We start from the raw sequence: 23,379 nt of genomic DNA on the forward strand, positions 1-23,379 counted from the left end.
GAGGAACTGTCCTGGTCATTGTGTCCCTGTGGTCATATAGGACTTGGCACAGAATATGTTTAATAGGCCGTGTCTACAGAGACGTTCTTTTTTTTTTTTTTTTTTATTATTTTTTTTACAGAGACGTTCTTAACCTCTTTGTTGATAAAGGCAGGCCTGCTGGGAGGTGTTAGTAGCACCCCTTGAAATTACCATCATCGATAAACTCCTAGGCTAAGGGAGCTGAGGAAACTCAGTAGGCACCAGACTGGAGTCAGGCCAAGTCACAGAGACCAGAGGAGGAGCCCACAGCTCTACAGCAGTGTTTTCCAGGGACCTGCTCTTCATTCCTGTTGCAGTTCCTCATTTGTTTGAAACCAGAACATCAAAGTCTGAGTCCTCTTACCTTCCAAATTTGTATTTGGCTTTGTGGGGCCCTACTAGGTTGGACTGGAGGATTCAGGAGGGCTTGAATGCCAATGAACCAGGAACTCAAGAAGGCAGACTCTTAGGGTTCTGGAACCCGGGAGTGATTAATAGGATAAGAAGGGTGCACATTGGCTCCAAGTGACCCTGTGGCCTTGTAGGAAAGGAAGAGGCTCTGCTCTGGATAGTCGAGGTGCTGCTACTTCAGTCCCTTTTAATGTCCTGGCTTCCAATTTTATTTTCTGCTCAAAAACAACACGGACACAAATGATAATACTTTATTATAGAAAAAGCATCCCAAGTAATAGGATATCGTAAACACTGGTAGGTGAACAAGTGCAACTTTAAAAGTAAATACAAAGTAAAGAGGCAAAATCTACAAGCATTTTGCCTTTGAGAGAAAATGTAATGTTCTCGTGCAGAGGCAATCCCACCCAGAGCACAGTGTGGCTCCATCTCCCCCAGTGAAGCCATCAGGTTTGCTTTCTGAACTCTTACCCATTTTAACAATTTCAAAATAATGGCAAGAAGTGGCATTGAATAAATTACTAAAACCCCCTGATTCTTAACCTTCTGTTGACACTTAATAAAAAAAGACTCTATGTCACACTCCGACAATTTGAGTTAAAGCCTGTGCTGATTGTTTCCTGCAAGTATATCTGTCCTTCCTGGGCTTATTCTACAGTATTTTCAGAGACCTGTATACGTTAGATGACATTCTACTTTCTTCAAATTTAGCTTAAAATAATATATAGGCTATTATACATTATGCAGTAAATTTACTTTCTAGCTTCCTTACCATTTTTGCTGGCATCTTTTCTATACTTTTCCTCCACTTGGGAGAAACCATGACGTCATCTCATGTTAACACTCTGCCCACTCTCCAGCTCAATGCCAAATGTTTCCTAATCAACGATGCATGATGATGATGCATTCACAAACTCAGATTCTAAACTCCAAGTTCAGGTTCCTCTTGGCTCGCTGAGCTACCTCTGAGTTAGACAGTCTGAGCAAAACCATCTTCATAAGAAGATGTATGAACAGCCTGGCTTCCTTATTTAGGCACTTAGAGAAAAAAAAAAAAAATCACCAAACCTGAGTTCCACCTTTATTAGAAATATCTCTTGCCGAACTGGCCAGTGGTGGACTCTGAAGGGAATGACTGCAACCCAGCCCCCTTGTCCCTGCAGCGACTGAACGGTCCTGCCATTAATGGAATGTCCTGGCCCTGGGAACAGAGCAGCCATGGCTAAGGGGAGCTACTAAATTACAGTGATGCTGAGCTCCAGGTTGGAAGGGTGGTGGGTCCATAAGACACCTCCCTCTTCACCAGAAGGGACCTTTAGGCCCCACTTTTCCCTTTGTCACCACTATCCAGTGACACCAGCAGATTTACCTGTACGGGTTTACCTGTGAGGCTCACTCACCCCCATGGATTGCGGCCAAAAGCACATTACCCACCTTTTGTGTGTGTGGGGGACCTACTTCTTGAAAGCCTGAGGAAATGAGTCATTTACATAGAACAGAGTGCTACATGCATGCCATACTTTCATACCTGGCTTTTTACCTAGGCAAGGACTAACTGGTTTTACAGTGTCAGCTGCGGCATGTTCACACTTGAATGGTAATACAGAAGACGTAGAATGAAGTTATTACACTACACAGTTAATTCAGATTTCCTTTGTGATGGCATAGAAGGAAGTCAACTGAGAAGCAGAAAGGAAGCACCATTAAACGATTATCTGGGCTGGACAGCTATTGGTAGGAATGAAGTACTGGTAAGGTCAAAGCCAAACCAGACCTCAAACAAGAGTCAGTGAGTTTCACAGACATAAAAGTCCCCTCTGGAAAAACAAAACAAAACAAAAAAATAAAAAATAAAAGTCCCCTCTGGCTACAAAAAGACCTAACCCCAAATTGAACCATTACCATCAGCCTTACAAATTGGATGCCAGTGGTAGAACGACTATAGGTGGGAGATGGCTCAGTTTAACTACTTATTACTACTTTTTTCTGAGTAATGAACAGAGCATTGATTTCCACTGTGATGCTGGTCACATGTACAGAGAACACACTTCTTAAGAACGTTCTTGTTCTTCAAGCCTTGGAAAGAGTAGCTTTCAACACCCATCTGACTTTATACCTTTGGAGGACTATGATTAGGGCAAACTGGAATCGACTAGTTTGCCTTATGGTGTCTTATGGGAATGGAATTTAAGAAAACTAGTCATGTTACCTTAAAGAACTTGAAGGAAACTATGTACCTCTGAAATGTGTGAGGACTACAGGCTCTGGGTAGGTGGCCAACCTTTACCACAAGATGGGAGATTAGTCCCAGACACTTAATGTCTGGCTCTAGACTCTAGATTTAGCTCTGCTGTTAACAGCCAAGGGGCCATGAGGGAAAATGGTTCAGTACCGGGGTGGGGGGGGGAGTGGTCTGGGTTGTCACACACCATGCCATACTAACCCAGAGCCGACAGATCAAACAAAATTATTAGGCCTAACATCCCTTCAACTCATCCTTTGGGGATGACGGTACTATGGTTTTCTAACCCAGTGTGAGCAGTGTGATAGGCCACTTCAAAAACAAATATCCTGATATCCAAAAAAGAATTCCATTGTATGAAAAGAATATATAAAGTAAAATCCTGTACTGGGGTAAAACCTGGGTAGGTGATGTTTCCCCACCCAGCTTCACCCCAAATGCCCCCTTCCCTGGAGCTCTTAGAAGTCTTTTCTATTGAGAAACAGAGCACTTGTCAGAAGTTTCTGCCCATCTCTTGAAAGCCTTTAAGCCCATATCATCTAAGGTTTCCAAGCCACACTTACAGTAGTGTGCTGCCTACAGTGAAGACCTACAGCTTCTTCACATCAGATTCCAAGCCAGATAATTAAAGTGGCCTGATTCAAAAGATTCTTCTGGAGCTGTGAATTTGATTCCAAATGGTCATTCCAAATAATTCCTTTAGACTTGAACCTGACAAGGTTTCATAAACATTGTTACACTATTATAGTCAAAGAATCTGTCTGGTTTTGAGTTATTCACTGAATGAATGAAAAACAAAACTGAATTTAAACTCTTAAGAAATCCCCTTTGGACATTTTGATGAGAGCCTAGTTCTTCCCAGATGTGATCTGGGCACAGAGGCCACCAGGAGTGGCATTTTCATTGACCCCTAACAAGAATCCCATTAGCGCCAGCTTATGGGAGCTAGAGATTGTCTTTTTTTAAGGTTTGGTCCCTTTGCTGCCAAGTAATTTGCCTGGTATAAAACAAACAAAAAAGCCAAGAACAAAGTATAAAGGATGAGAGGACTGCTTTGATGAATACGAAGCCACAAGAGTCTTGACTTCCTTTCCTGCTTTTTGCAGTTATGCAAAGACTCTGTAAACGGCACCAGATTTTTCAAGTTACCAGGGCTGCTACAAAGTTGGTAGCTTAATTACCAGTCAGTGCTTTTTTATCCACTGCCGGAGGCACAGACTTTTCAGTAATGAAAAGGACACACGCTAACTGTGGGAAAAACGGAAAGGACGGAGAAGCAGGTCTCCTACTCAGGGTGAGACAAACCATGGGAAGGGCTAGCTGTGGGCATCCAGTACAAAGAAGGGCTCCGAAGAGGCGTGGGTCCACAGCTGCCCCTAATCCTGAAAGTCGTTAGAGGCCATCTGAGAAAGTGGGGCGTTCAGCCGGTCAAGTTCATCCACTTGGGGTGGGTGGTGCATTAATATCTCATGGTCCTCCAAGACATCTTCTCCAGCAGCTACCAGATTGGTGAGGGATTTGCTTCGGACACACTGGAAATCCACATGGCGACTTTTCCCTTCTTCCTTTTCCCAGGACATCTGAATAAAGGGGCGCTGCACATAGTTATAGATTACTTCAGACCGGCCACCAGGTCTCCTCTTAATTTTTTCTTTACAGGTAGGGTAACCTGAAACACAGAAGGCCATTCTCATGACTCCAGGAAATTGCTCACTCTAGATTCCACGCTTTCTCTTTGCCTAACCACGGTAATTTCCTCCCAAATTCAAAGACTGTGCATAAGAACTACTGGAGAAATGGACAGCCCCGGTGGCACAGTGGTTTAGCGCTGCCTTCAGCCCGGAGCGTGATCCTGGAGACCCAGATCGAGTCCCACATCGGGCTCCCTCCATGGAGCCTGCTTCTCCCTCTGCCTGTGTCTCTGCCTCTCTCTCTGTGTCTGTCATGAATAAATAAATTAAAAATCTTAAAAAAAAAAAAAAAAAAACTACTGGGGAAATGACCTCTGACCATGTCCTGCCACTCCCAACCCTCTGTGCTACACTCACCTCCCATCTATCCAGGTTAGCAGGTCTTGTCCCTAGAAGGGAAGTAACAAAAATTCTATCCCCTCTAATGGCAGGGTGAGAAGAGCCTCTTAGTAATTTCAGAAGCCTGTACTCACTGGCAGCAATGCCAGAGAACAGAAATCCTGCTAGGCCATGGTGAACTCCAGTCTCTAATTCTAGTGCTTAGAGAGCACACTGTAGGAGGAGTAGTTTAAGGTATACATTACACGCTTTCTTAAAGAAAAAACAGGGAAGTTGCCTGAAGTATCTGAAATGCTATCACATGGAAATGGGAGTAGAAATCTTAGAGTAGCTTCAGAGATTAGAACTGGAAGACAGAAGAGAGAGGAAGTTATGCACTAGATATGCGGAAGAATGTTCTAGTGGTAGGACAGTATGACAGGCTGCTCTGGGAAATGGAGTAATCCTTATCACCCTGTTCCTGGGGTTTCTCGTGAAAAGGAGGGACGCAGTGAAAGGTTTAATAGACCTCAAAAATCTCTTCCCACCTGCAATTCCAACCTAAGTCAGACACAGTGAAGATCTGATATGTCTCAGTAGGCTAGACTGAGACAGCAAGAATAGTAAAACACAAGAGTCAAAGACTCACAGAGGGGAAACCAGCACAACTTCAGCGTACTCTAAGAGTCAGCGGCTAAGACCCTTTCATGGAGACCATAGGTTGGGAGCCACTGCTCAACATCATTTAAAACCATTCTATCAATACAGAAATTCCTCAAAGGTATGTAGTGGAATAAATTCAAATTATAAGTCTCTAGGCTATAGTTTTCAGAAGGACCCTTCCAGATTCCAAAGAGATCCTTAGCACTTGGTGAGCCCCTGGGGCTCTGCTCCATTCACCCAGTAGTGTCCCTAGCCCTTACTGCTCTTTATCCCGAAGCAGTATGCTGGGACTTATTCCTCCAGCTGTTTTAAAGCATTTACAACTGGAAATAAAATGGAAAGGAAATGTAAGGGCGAACAAAAGCAGAACCAGGAATCCTTTCAACAGGTAGGAATGTAGTTCTCACAGGTGTCTATTCTCTAGGTCCTCTGGAAGCCAAGTTTGAAGGACATAAGCGGTGCCCAGAGATACAGCCTATTCCAGAAGCCATGCAAACTGAATACTAACTGGGATATTTATTACCTTCAATTCCAATGCGAATATTTTTCAGGCCTCGCTCCTTTAACACCGTTTTAGCAACATCACGGTTCTCAATATATTTGAAGAATCTATAGAGCTTGGAGCTATAAAGAACTGGAAAAAGAAAAATTGAGTTAGTCATGGAATGAAGACTTCTGAAAAAGGAGGGAGATGAGCTAACAGAATCAGTCTAATGAAAGGTATACCTGACCCTGATGCCAAAAACAAAATCCAGGTAGATCACAGATTAAATGTTAAGCAATAGATCAAACATAAGAAAGAAACCACCTGAGAAATTGTTATAGTCTCAGGGTGGGGAAGTCTTTTCTGGGTATGACCTAAAACCCAGAAGCCATAAAATAAAAATTAATACATTTAAAATAAAAATTAATACATTCAGCTACCTAGAAATGCAACATTTCTGCTTAGCTAAAACCACTTTTAATAAAGCTAAAAACAAATAGTCAACTGGGAAAAATACCTGCAGCTCACATTACAAAGGGCTAATTTCCTTAATATATATACAAAGAGAGAGCCTTCACAAATCACTAAGCAAGACTATCCAATTCTGTAATAGGCAAAAGGCAAAATAAAGTTACAGAAAAGGAAATTAAAATGGTTTCTTAAAAATGAAAAAGATGGTAAATCTTGATTGTGGAATGCGAAATGCAAATTTAAGTGTAAATGCAACGCTATTTTTTATCTGAGTGGCAATGATAAAAGTTTAGTAAAACATTGTTTGTTTTGGTGAGGGAACAAACCTGTCATATGTTGCTTTGTGAGTGTAATATGGAGGAGAATCTGGCCACATTTATCAAATTATAAAGGAACATGGCTTTGGCACAGAAATTCCATTTCTAGGAATATTATTCTATAGAATTATACATATGAATAGACTGTTTAAAAGGAAATTTATTGCAGCATCATTTATAATTTGTAGCTTAAAAGCCCACCAACAGAACCAGTTAAATCAACTATGGCACAGTCATACGGTGGAATAGTAAATAACCATTAAAAAGATCGTGGAAGCTTTTTATGTAAGACATGGTGTTGAACAGTCCATAGAATATGGTAGCATTTGAAAAAAAGGGAAAAACATGGACATAATTGCTTATGTGTGTGCACTGAATACATCTGAAGGGTATAAAAGAAACTGAGATGAGGCAGGGGTAGGATCAAGACTTCAATGTATATCCAACCTTTTGTACTTTTTGAATTATTACCAATTCAAAAGGATTTAAAAATAAGACCAACGGAGAGAAGAGGGACACCACCATTTAATAGGCTCCGTATCACCACAGTATCCGACACTGGGCGCAGCAGTCGGAGTTGTAGATGCTCAGCATAAGTGTTAGCCCTGCATCAGCACTACACTGCACTCATCATCCAGGTGAGTGTGCTCATTGCCAGCTCAATAAGTGATATTCGCACTGCTTCTAGGATCTAGCTGCTACTCTGGGCAGCATGTTTCTTGCAGAAAACATGTACACCATGCAGGGGGCTCCTACTTTGGGAATATTCCTCCCCCATGGGAGGAGGGTGGTCTTCATCCCAGTCCACAGAATCCTCATCTGTTAGCACAACGATGTGGCACTCTCGCTCCCCTTTCTTGGCACAGCCCACCATGATGGGCAAGATCAATTCTTCAAGGTAGTGGTCAAACTGCTTGTGAGCACCATCATTAGACAATTCATGCAGTAAAGCACCTGGGGAGAGAAACTATAGGTGAATATCCTCTCTGCCCAAATGCAGATATTACTGGAGCAAAAAGACTATGAGGTAATGGCTGTTATTACTGAGAAGTTCCAGAGAGGTTGCCCATTAAAGGCAGAAACTGTTTCTTGCTCCAAGACGCTAATTAAGCTGATTTTGCTAGATGGGTCTCACATTTTACCACTCTTTAACTTCCTCATGTTTATTTATTTTATTAGAGAGAGAGGGAGGGAGGGGTGAGGGGTGGAAGGAGAGAGAGAATCCCAAGCAGGTTCCACCGCCCAACATGCCCAGCATGGAGCTGATGCAGGCCTCAATCCCACAACCCAGAGGATCAAGATGTGAGCAAAAACCAAGAGTTGGATGCTTAATCAACTAAGCCACCCAAGCACCCCCCTCATGTTTAATAATCCCTGAGCATTCTGACCAACTGAGGTTTTGTTAGCTATACAATGTCAGACCACACACATTAATAATACCAGAGACAGAACTAGCATTTGTAGTACTCGTTCTGAAGATGCTCTGGACCCCAATTTCATGGATTTACAGTACCACAAAGAGGAATCATCTGAAGTTTGAGGACACCAAGGGATTTGCTCTAAGTGTGCGCTAGACCCAGTAGAGAAACCACAAGTCTAGAGAACTTCATGGAATATGCAGGGAAATGTATCGTGAACCTCAATTATTTTAAAAATAATTTCAGGAAGCCTAGGTGATAATAAGAGAATGGTGTTTATAGTCAGACAATCAGTTCTAATCCTAGCTTTAACGCTTATAGCTTTGAACAAGCTAATTTCTCGGTCTTCTCATTTGTTAAATGGGGTTATCGCCCACCCTGCAGGGCTCACTGTTTTAAGAATGAAGCAAGTTCACATCTAGAAAGGACTTAGTACACACGAAGTTAATAATAATGGTAAAAATAATTAGAAGAACCCAGCCAGTTTATGTTGTTTGACTCTATGGGAGAGAGAATCAGGGGACCTGGAGACTAATGTCCAAGAATCAGTATCCCTATTTATTAGTTGAGACACCAAGGTTCCAAGAGGAGTAGTAGTTAGCTCGGTGCTTTGCTGGACAAGCTAGATTCAGAACCCACCACATGTTCTGGTTTGTTTACTCCACACTTCCTCACAGTGCTCTGAAGCAGGAAGAGGGAACAAGTTAGTATCACGTCTCTGCCTCTGCAGAGATTTTCAACCATGCCTGAAACTGTTTAGTGATCAAAAATATCAGTTGATTCCAAGCAAACTCAAAGTTCAGTGGCTCAAATGCAGATGGGAGCTGCTCCTGTACTCACTCAAATCTTGACATCGGATAGTGTTGAAGTCAAAGTTAATGCAGAGATAATCACATGTATCTCTAAGGTCTGGAATCGAGATGCCATCAGGACAATTGATGATACCAGTTTTATAATAATCCTGTAAACAGATTAAAAAGAAATGTAGGCAAAGAACGAGACGAAGAATGACCTCTTCAACCCTCTATTCATTCCTGGTTCTGTTAAAATGACAGGTTACTAGAACTATCACCAAGTTGGCTGACTTGTCAGCTGGCAAAGTAGCCCCTGGTCTCTCCTGGCATGCTTAACCACAACCTGGTACCTGACTGAGCTTGCACAAGCAAGAAGTACCTAAAAGTTACAGGAATGGAAAACAGAGGGAAGGGCACCTGGGTGGCTCAGTTGGTTAAGCGTCTTGCTTTTGCCTCAGGTCATGATCTCCAGGTCCTGGGACAGAGGCCCAAGTCAGGCTCCCTGCTCAGGGGGATTTTGCTTCTCCCTCTCCCCCTTCCCCCTGTTTATGCTCTCCTTCTCAAATATTTGAAAAAAGAAAGATAAACTAATTAAAAAAGAAAATGGAAAGGAAACTGGGAACCAGAGACTCTAAAGTCAGTAACAATTTGATGGAACTCTGAAGGCTTCTGACTATGCTTGCGCCTGGGGAAGAGGATGTCAGAAAGAGGCTCCTACACACCAGCACTGTTCGAAATACGGTAGCACTGATTCCTTCCGCGATCTCATACTCTCCCTTCTCATTGGGCCGAGTGAAGTTGTACTCTCTTCCTGGTCCAAACATTCTGAAAGACATCAGGCAACTATGTTAACCTTCTCTAGTTCAAGGGATTCTTCACACATGAGGACTGCTCCCATCTTCATTCTGGAAGACTCCATTCCATGTTCTCATAGTATAAATTAAAAAAACAGCAATGGGACCCAACCCCTTTGAAGAAGCTCCCTCCAGGTGGTAGCAATTGCTTTCAACATTAGAATCCAAGCAGAGATGAAGCAGCAAGTCCTCAAGAAACACCTGTGGTAAGCATCTGTGACAGTAATGAAATAAAGCGGCATCTGCAGAGTTAGCCCCTGGAAAATCTCTGGCGTGTGTGAGGGTTGCTTCCCACACGCTCCCCACTGCTCAGGAACCTGCCTGTGTGCCGGCAGCTCAGGAAGACCGCGTGTCTCATGCTCCTGACCCTTCCTGGTCCTTTCCGCCCCCTGTTACCGTTACTTATCCAGTATGCCAATTCTCAGTAGTTCTGAGTTTTGCTTTTCAACACCTGTGTGACAGATGTATCTGCACTGGTGGGTGCACATGTTACTGTTCTCCCTCTCCTGGTACCTTTTAATACTGGGCTCTGGGAAAATGTCCTCCTTCAACCCAAGGAGTAACCCTAATGATGGGAACTTCAGGTCAAGTAGACAGGGACGGGAGGTATTAGGCTCATCAGTGGTCTGCCACAGGTTAGAGAGGCAAGCCTGCTCTGTGGATGAACTCAGAGGTCATGAGGGTACAAGGAGATCTTACTTTTTCTTACTCATATTTTCCCATGCTTCCTCCCTTCTCTCAGATCCCGTCCAGTACAACTGGCCCCATGACTTCTACCACTCAGATTACATTTCTGAGCCGTGGAGTGGGAAAACAGTGTGAGGGAGGGACAGGGCAGGCAGGTAGGATCTTTGGCCAGCCTGATTTAAGTTCCTAATGGGGCCTCACTGCCATATCCTTCCTTCACCTGCTGGGAGTCCTGCTGTTCAATGTAAAGCTGTTACCCTCCACCCTAAATTGGCTGCTTTTCAGAATTCTGAAAAAGACTCCAAATCACATGCTTTCCAAACCACGAACACCATATATAAGAAATCCATCCTGATAAGTGTCTTCAAAGAATGCTGACATTTTTCTGGAACATTCTGGTTGAAGTCTAGCCAAGACAGTTATGAGTCAAAATAGTGAACACGGACAGCCTGGGTGGCTCAGTGGTTTAGCGCCGCCTTCGGCCCAGGGTATGATACTGGCGACCCAGGATCGAGTCCCACGTCAGGCTCCCTGCATGGAGCCTGTGTCTCTGCTTCTCTCTCATGAATAAATAAATAAAATTAAAACAAAACAAAAAAACCAAAATAGTGAACACATGCCATGTAACCAGTCCCCCCAACTATCATCAGCAAGACCTAAGCTCAAAGTTATTTATCTGGTAGTGGCGTGGGTTAACATAAATCCATTCGCAATCTCTCAGCTTGTCCATCTTGTGACCAGTGGCCCATATTTGTAAGCTCACTGCCTAGGCTTATGAACACTGTATGTAACCTCAGGACAGAGCAACCTAAGTATCTCTCAGAACTGATAACCTCAGCTGATGAACCACCTAGACAAAGAATCAGACTCTCTTGCCATGGGACAACTCATAACCAGATTCAAAGAGTGTCACTCAAGAATCTATTAATCTATCACTCAGAAAATGCTTGCCTTCCTTCTTGCAATTGCTACCTTCAGGGGCAATCTATCTCAAAGAGCCAGCCAGCACTGAGGGAACAGTTTCAGGGGGTGGGGATGGGTGGGGGCAGTGCAATAGTGGTAGTGACACCAAACCTGAGGACAAGAGGTCAAGTCTGATAAAATGTAGGGCCAATTTGGAAAATGTTTTAATGTTCTAGTTTAGTCTTACTTTAGATGTTTGAGAAATATACAGGTTTGGTTCTGGTTAAAAATGGTTCTTCATGAATCTGTATGTGTATGTTCAAATATAAATATATTTGAATAGCTAGATTCCACTGATCCTAAAATTCAACAAATGAGTGTGGTCCATTCTGATTTCTAAATCAGTTCAAATTAGTTCAAGGTCCTGAGTGAAGTTAGATCTTTAAATAAGATCTACTTCCAAGGAGATGAAAGTCCTCACAAATCAAATGTTTGTGTGTATATACACACAGATTATTATTATTTTTACTCTTATCCCAACTTGCTATTCCTCATGTCAAGGTCTATGGTTGGCCAGAAAGAGAACTTCCTAATTCTCAGCCCAGGCTCCCAAGAATTCTTTCTGGCCAGTACTCCTCCCTGGCAGGCTCTGCTTGTATTTCCTAAACTCTTAACTCTAAAATGCTGGAGGCAGGAGATGGTGAGGAGAGTTAAGACTATGGTCTAAATGAAGCAGCACAGAGAATGGAATATGAAGAAAAGAAAGAAATCATGAAACACTAAAACAGCCAGATACAAAGATTTTATTTGAGAAAACTTGGAATAGTGATGGAGGCATTAGAAAATGACAGCATGACACCTACTGCCAAGCCTGATGGATGGCAGACAAAATGGTAGTAAAATGGCTTTGCTGTTGTGTCATGTGAAACACGTGTCTAATTCTATTTATTGAAAGATTAAAGAAAAAAAAACAAACACGACTTAGATCTCACCTAATCCTGTCTTTGACCTGTGGAACTCAGACAAGATTACTTTTGAGAGTATACAAATTATGGATAATAGAAATTAGGTATCTAAAAAAAAAAAAAAAGAAAAGAAATTAGGTATCTGACTTCTGTTTTAGACTGAGTTTATAGAGAAATTGGGAGGGATATTCAGCAGATTACTTCCCACAGTTCTAACTGACTACACTCCCTTCTGCGGAGGCTCAAAGCTGTACTGGCTTTGTAAATAAGTACCTCCCCTAAATCATCAACACATATAAGGCTTTTTATAAGCTTGCCCTCCCTATTTCACAAAAGTATGAAGGTAGAAAAATAAGCAATGCAGTGCTTCTTTTCCTCACATCTAGTGCAAGATTAACAGGTACTTCTATTCATAGAGAACAGAGTGAATTTGGAAGGAAATTATTGTCAATTACCTTCCCAACATGGTATCCGGATGAGCAGTGAAAATTTGTGGATTCACAACAAAACGTGTGCCATCTACAAGAAGTGTCACTTTCTCTGGCGCCTGGGAATGAACGTTACTGCCAAAGCCCACAGTGCTGTTTCCAAATCGTTCTGGAGCCATAAAAGGTTCATGGTTCCGTTTATTCCCATTTTGGAAGCAGGAGCCTTTGACGTCTTCGGGAAGTGGCATTATGTGAGGGAACTGAAGATTTGCTGGCTGAGAGGCATAGTCAAGTGAAAGGTCTAAAAGATCATACAAACAAACCAAAATAACTTGACAGCAAAAAAGGCTTGGGGGAAAAAGAAACTTCATCTCTTTAAAAAACAACAAAACCCCCCCCAAACTTTTAGATGTTTGCAGGCAAAAAAAAAAACAAAAACAAAAAACCCAAAAAACCTCTTGCTTTGAACAAGTAAAGGAAAAATAAGCTAGAGACTCATATTGGACCCCTCTGAGCTTTTTTCCCAGGTTTATATTTTGGAGAGGAGAGAAGGCAGGCAATAATGCCCACACTTTAAAATGTTTTAAAAAATTTAAAGTAAACTATGTGTATGGCTTAAAAAAATTTAAACACTAGAGAATTCTTGTGGCCAATCAGCAAGGCCCTGCCACACTCCAAGCCCTCCCCTGGTCTTGTTCACAGAGGCAGTCACTTTTTACTTCTGTTTCTACTTCTGGCTCTAAATAATACTCTTGTACTTCTTATGATTTATTTAAGGAAACTGCTACCTCTGTGTGCAAAAACTTCATTTTTCACATTCTTCAAAAATTTCTAAATGTTTCTAAATTTTATTTCCTAAAAGGGATGACAGTTGTTGCATTACTTTTTCTAGAAATTCCCATAAAAATGCATTGTCACTATGCACTGGAGAATCCTAACATCACCAATACCATTTCTTGAAAGAGGTTCAAAATGAGGTTAGGTTTGCCCTCAACAGAAAAGTTCCAATGCTGGTGGCCTTGAGTTAGGATTCCTTCACAGAACCTGTTTTTGTCCTGGTATCACCAAGCAGCCATTTGCTTTAAGCAGTTTATTTAATTTTCTAAACCTGGTTCATTTTTAAAAAAATAAGAATCATGTTCATTCCACCTCCCTCACAGGATTATTCTATCAGCTGAAATAAAGTATTGTGAGAGATTTCAAAGTGTGCTAATACCATATCATGCAAAAAAAGAAAAAAAAAAAGGCTTTTAACTAAATATCTGAAATTGGGATGCATGCAGTAGACAATTAGGGGGAAATATTTATCAAATGACTACTATAGGATTCTTTTAAATTGGCAGTTGTCCTAATATATTTTACTTTAATGTAAAAAGAAGTCTGTTATTTTAATGTAAAAAAATATTTTTATGAAAAATTTCAAACATACCAAGGTTATTAACACAATATATAATATGCATATCCTGTCACCTAGATTTGACAAGCTTAATTAACACTTTTCTACGTTTTCTTCAAATCTTTTTTTTTAAAGAGTAAAAGGTTAGAAATACAACTGAATGTCTCACTCCCATCCCTCACATATTTTAAGTTTGTATACAATATTTTATGAACATGATCACTGCTCATGACTTCTGGGAAATCAGTCTGATTTCGGACCCTTAGATAACCAAAAAAATTGTGAGCTAGCATACACACACTTTTCTTCTCCATTCGCTTTTCAAGAAAAAAACCCCAAAATCTAGACCAAAAACCTATTGACTTTTGACAAATTTTCAGTGTGGCCCTGTGTTTGCACACCAAGAGTTAAATTTCCACACGGCCCACAAGCAAGCTTCTAGCAAGAAACATTTTAATCACTAAGATGGGCTTTTGAATTCAAAGTGCTGTTCTAAAAAATGAAAGTAAATACCTATGTCACAAATTCAGGATGCCTGACCCCGCCCGCCCACCAAGGAAGCAGTTCAGGTGGCCTGATTCCTGAACGGTGCAAGTCCCACCGGGCATACATGGGTGAGCAGGAAAAGGGACTCAGTGCATAAACTCTCCCTAATGGCACCCTCTAGGATGGCAGGCACACCCTGCTCCTCTGCCAGCGGATGCATCTAGAATGCTTCTAGCACTCTCTGCTTCTCTAGCAGAGCCTGGTCAGAAAGACACATGTTTAAATGGTGGCTGCCCACCTCCTACCGGTGTGGGCCTGGGCACGTTCTGTAAGCTTATGAAACTTCTGTTTCCTCATCTGCACAAGGAGGATGAATCTAAGCAGGGATCAGCACACTTTCTATAAGGGGCCAGAAAGCTTTGCCGGTCAGTTTCTGCCACTGTAGGAAAGCAGCCAAAGACCGTGGGTCAACAAACGGGCATGATGGCTGCATTTTTGAACTTTATGCACAAAAACAGGCGGTGGTTTAGATTTGGCCACAGTTTGCCACCCTTTATCTAAAAACATGTATGTAAAGTTCCTAGCACAGTGAAGGTGAACGCTCAATAAACAGTAACTCAGTAACTGTTATTATTAGTGTTGCCACTGCCTTTTAAAGTTAAAAAGAACCTGACAGTTTATCAAGAGCTTGCACATCCATGAACTCCAAAGTCTTCCAGTCTCATGAAGAATAATATTAATATCCCTGTTTTCTAGATTAAGAAAGCAGGGCTCAGAAAGATTAAAGAGCTCATCTATGGTTATAGGTGATTAGTAGCAGAGCTAGAATTTGCATCTGTCTTCTGACTGCAGACCCAGGACTATTTTTCTTATACTGTTGTTGCTGAGTTGGGTGTGCTGGACTGATTAAGTAAGCAGGGATTTTTGGTGACAGTCAGCTTTATGTAACAGTGATATGTGAGCTAAGCCAATTAGCTGGGGATTTTTTTTTTATATGCCTTCTGGGTAGAGTGAATGCTCGAGTGTCAGAAAGCCCTCCCAAGGAAGTTAAGCTCTAACCCTCGTACCATCACTCCTGGGACCTGGAGGGTAAGTGAGGTTCTGAAGAACAGCAGCAGCCAAGCTGTTTGTTTCTCTTTCTGGCGCTGGGGCTGTGGGCCCGTCAGTTGGGCCGCTCGCTTCCTGCCACAGCCCTCTGTCACTCTCACTGCCACGATGAACGTTCATGCTTGGATTCGGAATCCTGAACTGTCTGCTTGACCAGAAAAAAAAAGCCTGGAAGACAGGAATATGCATGATCTAGAACATTCTCCAAACACGTTCCCAAGGAACTCCAAGGCATGAAAGGCAAGCTGGAGAACTCACAGATGCCTCGCATTCTTGCTCTGAAAAGAAATGACATCTTAAACATTCCTGTGATTTTATACTGGGAGGAACTGGGCTTATCGAAATGGTCTTTACCAAACCACTGACAATGTAAAAACATTGACCACCTTGTTACTTGAGAATAATTTTAAGCTGTATCCAAAAAGAGACCTCAAATCCACAATTCTTGCTGCAGTCATGATCAGTTCTACAAATTAAATGGTAGTGCAATAATTTGGTGGTGTTTAGATCACAGACACAAAAGAGGGCAAGAATCCAACTGGTCAGTTAAAGAAAACCTGCCCATGTATTAAAAATAATCTAGGCACATATGCTCCTCTAACAAGCATTAGGAAATGCAAACTATCAAGCACTGTAAGGCTCATCCAAGAGTTGGAACAAGAAGTCATCTGCCCTCAAATAAGCAGTTTGACTTACAGTGCTCAACTTCCTATTCATAAGTCCTCTCTCACTTTCTGTACCTTATGCTTAACCCTCAGCCCCTATGTCAAAATTACACCACAATGTCACTGGCTAGAAGGCTAACTCTCCCTCAAGCAGGGGAGTCATGTAAGGAACAAGTAATGAGCTACTGCCTCATGCAAGGCATTTGCTCCCAAGGCACAATGGGGAGGGGGCTATGTGGGAAGCTTCATCCCTCTCTTTCAGGTAATCACACCCCCCAACCCCTCTATACTTTGGGGGATGGCCAACTATTCAAAATACTCCCGAAGTTCACCCTACTTATTGTATTAGCACTTTCGGTTTATACTGTCCTGATTCCCATTGGTGCTCTGGTGGAAGAATGATCTTATGTCACCACCAATTTTTATGCAAATGGACTGCATCCTAACACCAGTTAACGAAAAAGTTAGGTCACTAAGGGCAATAACATGTAGCATGGAGAGGTTAAAACAGATCCCTAGCCACTGGTAAAGTCAAATAAAACCACTATTGCTCTCAAGTTTGATTCAGAAGATGTCAAAGTCAGGTCTACGGAACAGGAAAAGAAAAAGATCCGTAAAATCAGAAAATGCTTATTGCCGACAAGGGAAAGACCAAAATGGGGTCTTATTTTTTAATAAGGTTTAATCTATTTCAAAAGTACGCTTTTAGACTGTTCATTTTTTAAAGATTTTATTTATTCATTTGAGAGAGAGAGTGAGCGCACAAGCAGGGGAAGGAGCAGAAGGAGATGGAGAGGGAGAAACAGACCTCCTGCTGAGCAAGGAGCCCAACATAGGGCTGGATCCCAGGACCCCGAGAAGGTCTTGGGTATGATCTTTTAAAAGGCAGTACCTTTTTACTTCAGAGTAAGCTGAGTGGTGGAGATGAGGTAGGATGCCACAGAATTCAGTAAATAAACCAGTCCACCCTTCATCCATACTCCATAATTAGCTTTAGAAAATAATTACATCTTTGCCCAAACTTAATTCTAAACAAGTCTCGGTCTTTTCAGTCTGTTCTTCTTTTTTTTTTTTTTTTTTAAGATTTTATTTATTTATTCATGAGAGACACAGAGAGAGAGAGAGAGGCAGAGACACAGGCAGAGGGAGAAGCAGGCTCCATGCAGGCCTGATGTGGGATTCGATCCCGGGACTCCAGGATCACACCTAGGCTGAAGGCAGGCGCTAAACTGCTGAGCCACCCAGGGATCCCTTCAGTCTATTCTTATGTGAAAACTACTACATTTCTTTAACTGTTTTAATGGCATATTGTTGACTTTGGCCTAGTTCCATTATTTATGCATAGTAATGACAACCCTGCTAATGTTTTTTATTTAAAGTTGAACAGGTTTTCATTTTGCTTCACATATATTCTCTGATGATACCCAGGATTTCTGGAAATAGTTAAAAAGGGCTAATAGTAGGGGAGGAGAGAGACAACAAAGATATAATCTAAAATGTCTTCATGATCACCTTCTAAGGTATTAATGGATGGATTGCAAAGAGGCTGCAATTTTAAAACATTTATTTATTATTTTTAAAAGATTTTATTTATTCATGAGAGACAGACAGACACACACACACACACACACACACACACACACACACACACACACACAGGGAGAGGGAGAAGCAGGCTCCATGCAGGGAGCCTGATGTGGGACTTGATCCCAGGACTCCAGGATCACACCCTGAGCCAAAGGCAGACGCTCAAGCCACCCAAGAATCCTCAAGGCTACCATTTTTAGAATATACTCCAGGTATCCATTTTTTTTAAACCAACTCTACCGAAGCTTTTCTGTCATAGTTCTATTCACTTCCTTTGCATGTGTGACCCTAATGTTCCAATTTCTGAAGAAATTCAGTCTTCTAACTATTGAAGGCTTCTGGTTTTCCTTTTCCCAGAATATTTCTAAAAATCTTAAGTAAGACCACTCCAGATAAAGCCCATATAAATTCTGTTAACATTTTTAAATCTTGGAATTGTCCTACAATAGGTCCCTAAATCCATAATAATTTAGCTGTTTAAATGAGCAATGAGACCCTTGTTAGTAAATTATTTCTACTGGGTCCCCCCTACACACGTGCTTCCTTGAACTCTGGCAGACTGGTGAGACATGAATCACTTCTTAGAGCTCTCCTGCCACACTTCCCCCCCACGTATGATCTTTTATCATGGCTCTAACTTTTATAACATGGCCCTGTGCAGGCCCTATAAGTCTGTGTCTCAACTTTCTCACTTGTCAGAAAGGAAATAACTATTAATTACACAAAGCTGATATAAGGATTAAATGAGGTAATACATTTAAAGTGCTTAGTACAATGCTTGGCATGTATAGTGATTACTGTTCTATTCCTAAACCAGAGAGTCTACAAAGAGATTTTACCAACCTAATCTTATTTGCTACTGAAACAACTCCAGGAGGGATACTTTAATTATCCTCACTCAAATCGGGGGTGGGGGTGGGGGTGGGGGTGGGAATTAAGCTTTAGAGAGGTTAGCAACTTTCTCCAAATCATAACTCTAGCTAAAAGGCAAAGGTAGATTCCAGAATTAGGTCCCTGGATTCCTGTATTCTTTCCATTCAGTCACAGTGTTTCCTGCAAACCATCTTGCCTTTAATCCATTACTGACTCTAGAAGTTATTCCTTCTATTGTTTGTCACAAATGAAAGAGAAAGCCAGTAGTGTCACTGCTGCTATTCTTAACATGTAGGGGTTACGGCAGTAAGAATCCTGTGATAGCATGGTTATATTCTTCCATAAAATAAGCATTATTAGTATTTTACTGCTTATAAAAGCAATATGTACTCACTGAAAAAAAAAAAAGCAGTCAATATAGAAAGATACTTGAAAAATCAACAAAGCTGGGGCACCTAGGTGGCCTGGTTGGTTAAGTGTCAGACTTTTTTTTTTTTTTTTTTTTTTTTTAAGATTTTATTTATTTCAGAGAGAGAGAGCGTGAGAGTGCATGAGGGGAGATGGGTGAGGGGGCAAAGGGAGAAGCAGATTCCCCACCGAGCAGGGAGCCCAATGAGGGGCTTGATCTGAGCCAATGACAGATGCTTAACTGACTGAGCTACCCAGGGGCCCAAAGCATCAGACTCTCGATTTTGACTCAGGTCATGAGCTCAGGGTCCTGGGACTGAGCCCCGTGTCGCCGGCTCCTCACTCAGCAGGGAGTCTGCTGAAGATTCTCTTCCTCTCCCTTTGCCCCTGCCTCCTGCTCTAAAATAAACAAAATCTAAAAAAAAAAAACAACAAAAAACAAAAACAAAAAAAACAATAAAGCTGTGGTGAAATCTTTGCACGTATTATTATAACTTTGGGCATCTCCCCATTATATCCTTGGAATAAACTCTTAGAAGTAAAACTGATAATGAAAAAGGTAAACAGGGCAGCCCCCGTGGCTCAGTGGTTTAGTGCTGCCTTTAGCCCAGGGTGTGATCCCTGAGTCCCGGGATCGAGTCCCACGTCGGGCTCCCTGCATGGAGCCTGCTTCTCTCTCTGCTTGTGTCTCTGTCTCTCTCTCATGAATAAATATAATCTTTTAAAAAAAAAGGTAAATAATTTTTAAGTTTTGATAGATACTGCCAGATTATCCTCTATAAATATACCCATTTAAAGTATCTCTAGGGGCACCTGGGTGGCTCAGTTAGTTGAACATCTACCTTTGGCTCAGGTCATGACCACGGGTTCCTAGGATCAAGCCCCACATTGGGCTCCCTGCTCAGGGAGGGTGGGAAGGGGTGGGGGTAGTGTCTGCTTATCCCTCTCTCTCTGCCATTCCCCCTGCTTGTGCTATCTGCCAAATAAATAAAATCTTAAAAAAAATAAATAAAATCTTTCCAGCAACATGGGGCATTCACTTTCCAGAACTCTTGCTAGTGTTTCAGTTTTCTTCATCTTTGCTATTCTGATGAGTGAAATACAAATATAACTCATTTTTTGATATTCATTTTAATGTAGTAAATTAACATCATTTTTTTCATCAAAAATTTCACCTTCAAGAGCCTTAAAAGTAGGGACACCTGGGTGGCTCAGCCAGTTGGTGCCTGACTTTAGCTCACGGCATGATCCTGGAGTCCCTGGATGGAGTCCCGCATTGGGCTCCCTGCATGGAGCCTGCTTCTCCCTCTGCCTAAGTCTCTGCCTCTCTTTCTGTGTCTCTCATAAATAAATAAATAAAATCTTAAAAAAAAAAAAAAAGCCTTAAATTCTGGGTGGGTGGGGAAAAACAACCACACTGGGCAGGTATTAGGTAATAGAGATTTATTCATATCAAGTTTGTCAGGCTTGACCAGAATCACTGGATGTTTCCCAGGACTGCTCTCATCTCCCTGGAAGTCTGAGAAAACAACATATGATTACAAGACCACCCACTAGACTAAAGCAAAGCAGCTTCTGGCTTTGGCTTCATTATTAACTAGCCATGTCACCAAAACATTCTTTAAGCTTCAATGTTTTCATCTATGAAAATAGAGGAAGATATCTGCCGTTACCAAGTCAGACAAACCTGTCTCAAACAGGATGCATGGAAAAGCTCTCAAAAATCATGAGACAAAAGCTCTCAAAAATCATGAGACAACATACAAAAGACACGAGATAAACTTGGAGATGTGTCAATTTCTCTTATACAACTGCTCAGTACTTATTTAGCTCTCTAAGCACATCATGCTTATCCTCCACTTCTGAATGTTTATTATGTTCTGACTATTGTCTGGTTCTGACTTGAGCCACCTTTCTCTTTTTTTTTAAACATGTCTTTTTATTTTTTTAAAGATTTTATTTATTTATTCACAAGAGACACAGAGAGAGAGAGAGGCAGAGGGAGAAGCAGGCTCCATGCAGGGAGCCCGATGTGGGACTCGATCCCGAGTCTCCAGGATCACACCCTGGGCTGAAGGCGCTAAACCGCTGAGCCACCTGGGCTGCTCGCCTTTCTCATTTCGATTCAGTAAGACAACACCCTGTACTATTTTTGGAATTCCACATAGTATTTTTTGCCTCAGTTGCCTAACTTTTCCTTACATTTTTTTCTGCAATGAATAACATGTTTTATTAGTTTAGAATTACTGTGATAAGAACATTACATTTAATGGATAGCAGTTGTACACAGATTCCCTGTAACAGTTTGTTACCCAAACTGTAGCTTTGTTTGTAAAGATTTTATTTTGTAAGCAATCTCTATACCCAATGTGGGACTTAAACTAACAGCCCCAAGAGTTGCATGCTCTACCAACTGAGCCAGCCTGGCACCCATTTGTTCCAACTTTTATTATAGGAAGTAAAACTTCGCTTTACCTGAAAAGATTACTGCCATTAACTCATTCCAATGGAATATTAAAAATATGTGTGGGTGATTGAAACTATTAATACTAGAGTGATTTTGCTGTTTATTGTTGAGACAGTGTTTAGTCAAAAAAATTTTTTAAAAGATTTATTTATTCATGAGAGACACAGAGAGAGAGAGAGAGAGAGAGCAGAGACACAGGCAGAGGAAGAAGCAGGATCCCTGCGGGGAGCCTGATGTGGGACTCGATCCCAGGACCCCGGGATCATGCCCTGGGCCAAAGGCAGATGCTCAACCACTGAGCCATCCAGGCGCCCCTTTGTTTGTCTTTTTTTGTTTGTTTAAAAGATTTTATTTATGTATTCATGAGAGACACCCAGAGAGAGGCAGAGACACAGGCAGAGGGAGAAGCAGGATCCTGGCAGGGAGCCTGAAGTAATATCTATTTGGAAGAAGGATTACGAATACTTCAGATCATGCACAATCTCCGGCATATGAAGAAGAAACTGAAGAAACTGTTAGCTGTTACTATTCATATATTCAAATCTAGCTTCAAGCTTTTCTTTTTGGCTTCAAGCTTATAAAAAAATCATATTTCAATCATACTCAAAAACATTTTTTAATCTTTGCTTGTTTCTTTTTTGCATTACCCACCTACCATATCATCCCTCATCTCAGCTCCAATACCAACAACCTTCTATTATCTCTGTGTATTTGTATTTTTTATTTTTTTTAAAGATTTTATTTTATTCATGAGAGACACAGAGCGAGAGAGAGAGAGGCAGAGAGAGAGAGAGGCAGAGACACAGGCAGAGGAGAAGAAGGCTCCATGAAGGGAGCCCGATGTGGGACTCGATCCCAGGACTCCAGGATCACGCCCTGGGCCGCAGGCGGTGCTAAACCACTGTGCCAGCGGGGCTGCCCTGTATCTGTATTTTTTAATGTTAAGAATAACTACTGGATTCTGAATATGTTCGTCTGCAGAGATAATAAAATTTAGTTATGGGGCAGCCTTGGTGGCGCAGCGGTTTAGCGTTGCCTGCAGCCCGGGGTGTGATCCTGGAGACCTGGGATCAGGTCCCACGTCGGGCTCCCTGCATGGAGCCTGCTTCTACCTCTGCCTGTGTCTCTGCCTCTCTCTCTCTCTCTCTGTGACTATCATTAAAAAAAAAAAAAAATTTAGTTATGATACCACTGTTAAGTCTTAATTTCAAACATTTACTGATAAGACATGTTATTTCTGTAAACCAAACCTGTAATTTTAGACCTAAAAACTACACAGCTTCTTTTTTTGAAAGTAGGCTCCATGGCCAATGTGGGGCTTGAAATAATGACCCTGAGACCAAGAGTTGTGTTATCTACCAACTGAGCCAGTCAAGTGCCCCAAAATTACACAGCCTTCTAATGAATCTTTTGTCTTGACTAAAAACTTTTATCAGCTATGTTTCTTTTTTAAGCTCTCAAAATGTGAGAAGTTTCTGGTAATCTCTTCAGATTATCTACCTATTAGTCAACATATATAGTCAGCATATATTTACCAAACATCTACTTTGTGGAACATACATAATATTGTGTGCCAGCAATGAGGGACACAAAGTATTGAGTAACAACTTCAGGGTTGGGCTGTTTAGGTGGGGATATGTGAAAAAGATAAATAAAGTAATATATACAGAATAAGTGGTTCTAAAAACACCAGTTCGATTCTCAGGTCTATCCTCCCACAGTA

The 23,379-nt window shown here is 41.5% G+C and overlaps 1 protein-coding gene across 6 annotated transcripts in view; it reads right to left on the reverse strand.

The window, feature by feature from the left end:
• Positions 1–669: 669 nt before the first annotated feature.
• The window catches only part of KCTD20 (potassium channel tetramerization domain containing 20), a 38,272-nt gene continuing 15,562 nt past the window's right edge, over positions 670–23,379 (reverse strand). For 4 of the 6 annotated variants that reach the window (XM_077904242.1, XM_077904241.1, XM_077904244.1 and 1 more), the window contains 7 exons: positions 15,617–15,824; positions 12,695–12,968; positions 9,553–9,655; positions 8,877–8,997; positions 7,375–7,572; positions 5,870–5,980; positions 670–4,343 (listed from right to left, as the gene is read on the reverse strand). In XM_077904242.1, the coding sequence (XP_077760368.1) occupies positions 4,051–4,343; positions 5,870–5,980; positions 7,375–7,572; positions 8,877–8,997; positions 9,553–9,655; positions 12,695–12,968; positions 15,617–15,776 (1,260 nt within the window). In that variant the 5' untranslated portion in view covers positions 15,777–15,824 and the 3' untranslated portion in view covers positions 670–4,050. The remainder of the gene's footprint in view (positions 4,344–5,869; positions 5,981–7,374; positions 7,573–8,876; positions 8,998–9,552; positions 9,656–12,694; positions 12,969–15,616; positions 15,825–23,379) is intronic. The other 2 variants (XM_077904246.1, XM_077904247.1) reach the window with 2 other exon arrangements.

This window comes from Canis aureus, chromosome 7, assembly GCF_053574225.1.
Source record: "Canis aureus isolate CA01 chromosome 7, VMU_Caureus_v.1.0, whole genome shotgun sequence".
In the NCBI taxonomy this organism is placed as follows: domain Eukaryota; kingdom Metazoa; phylum Chordata; class Mammalia; order Carnivora; family Canidae; genus Canis; species Canis aureus.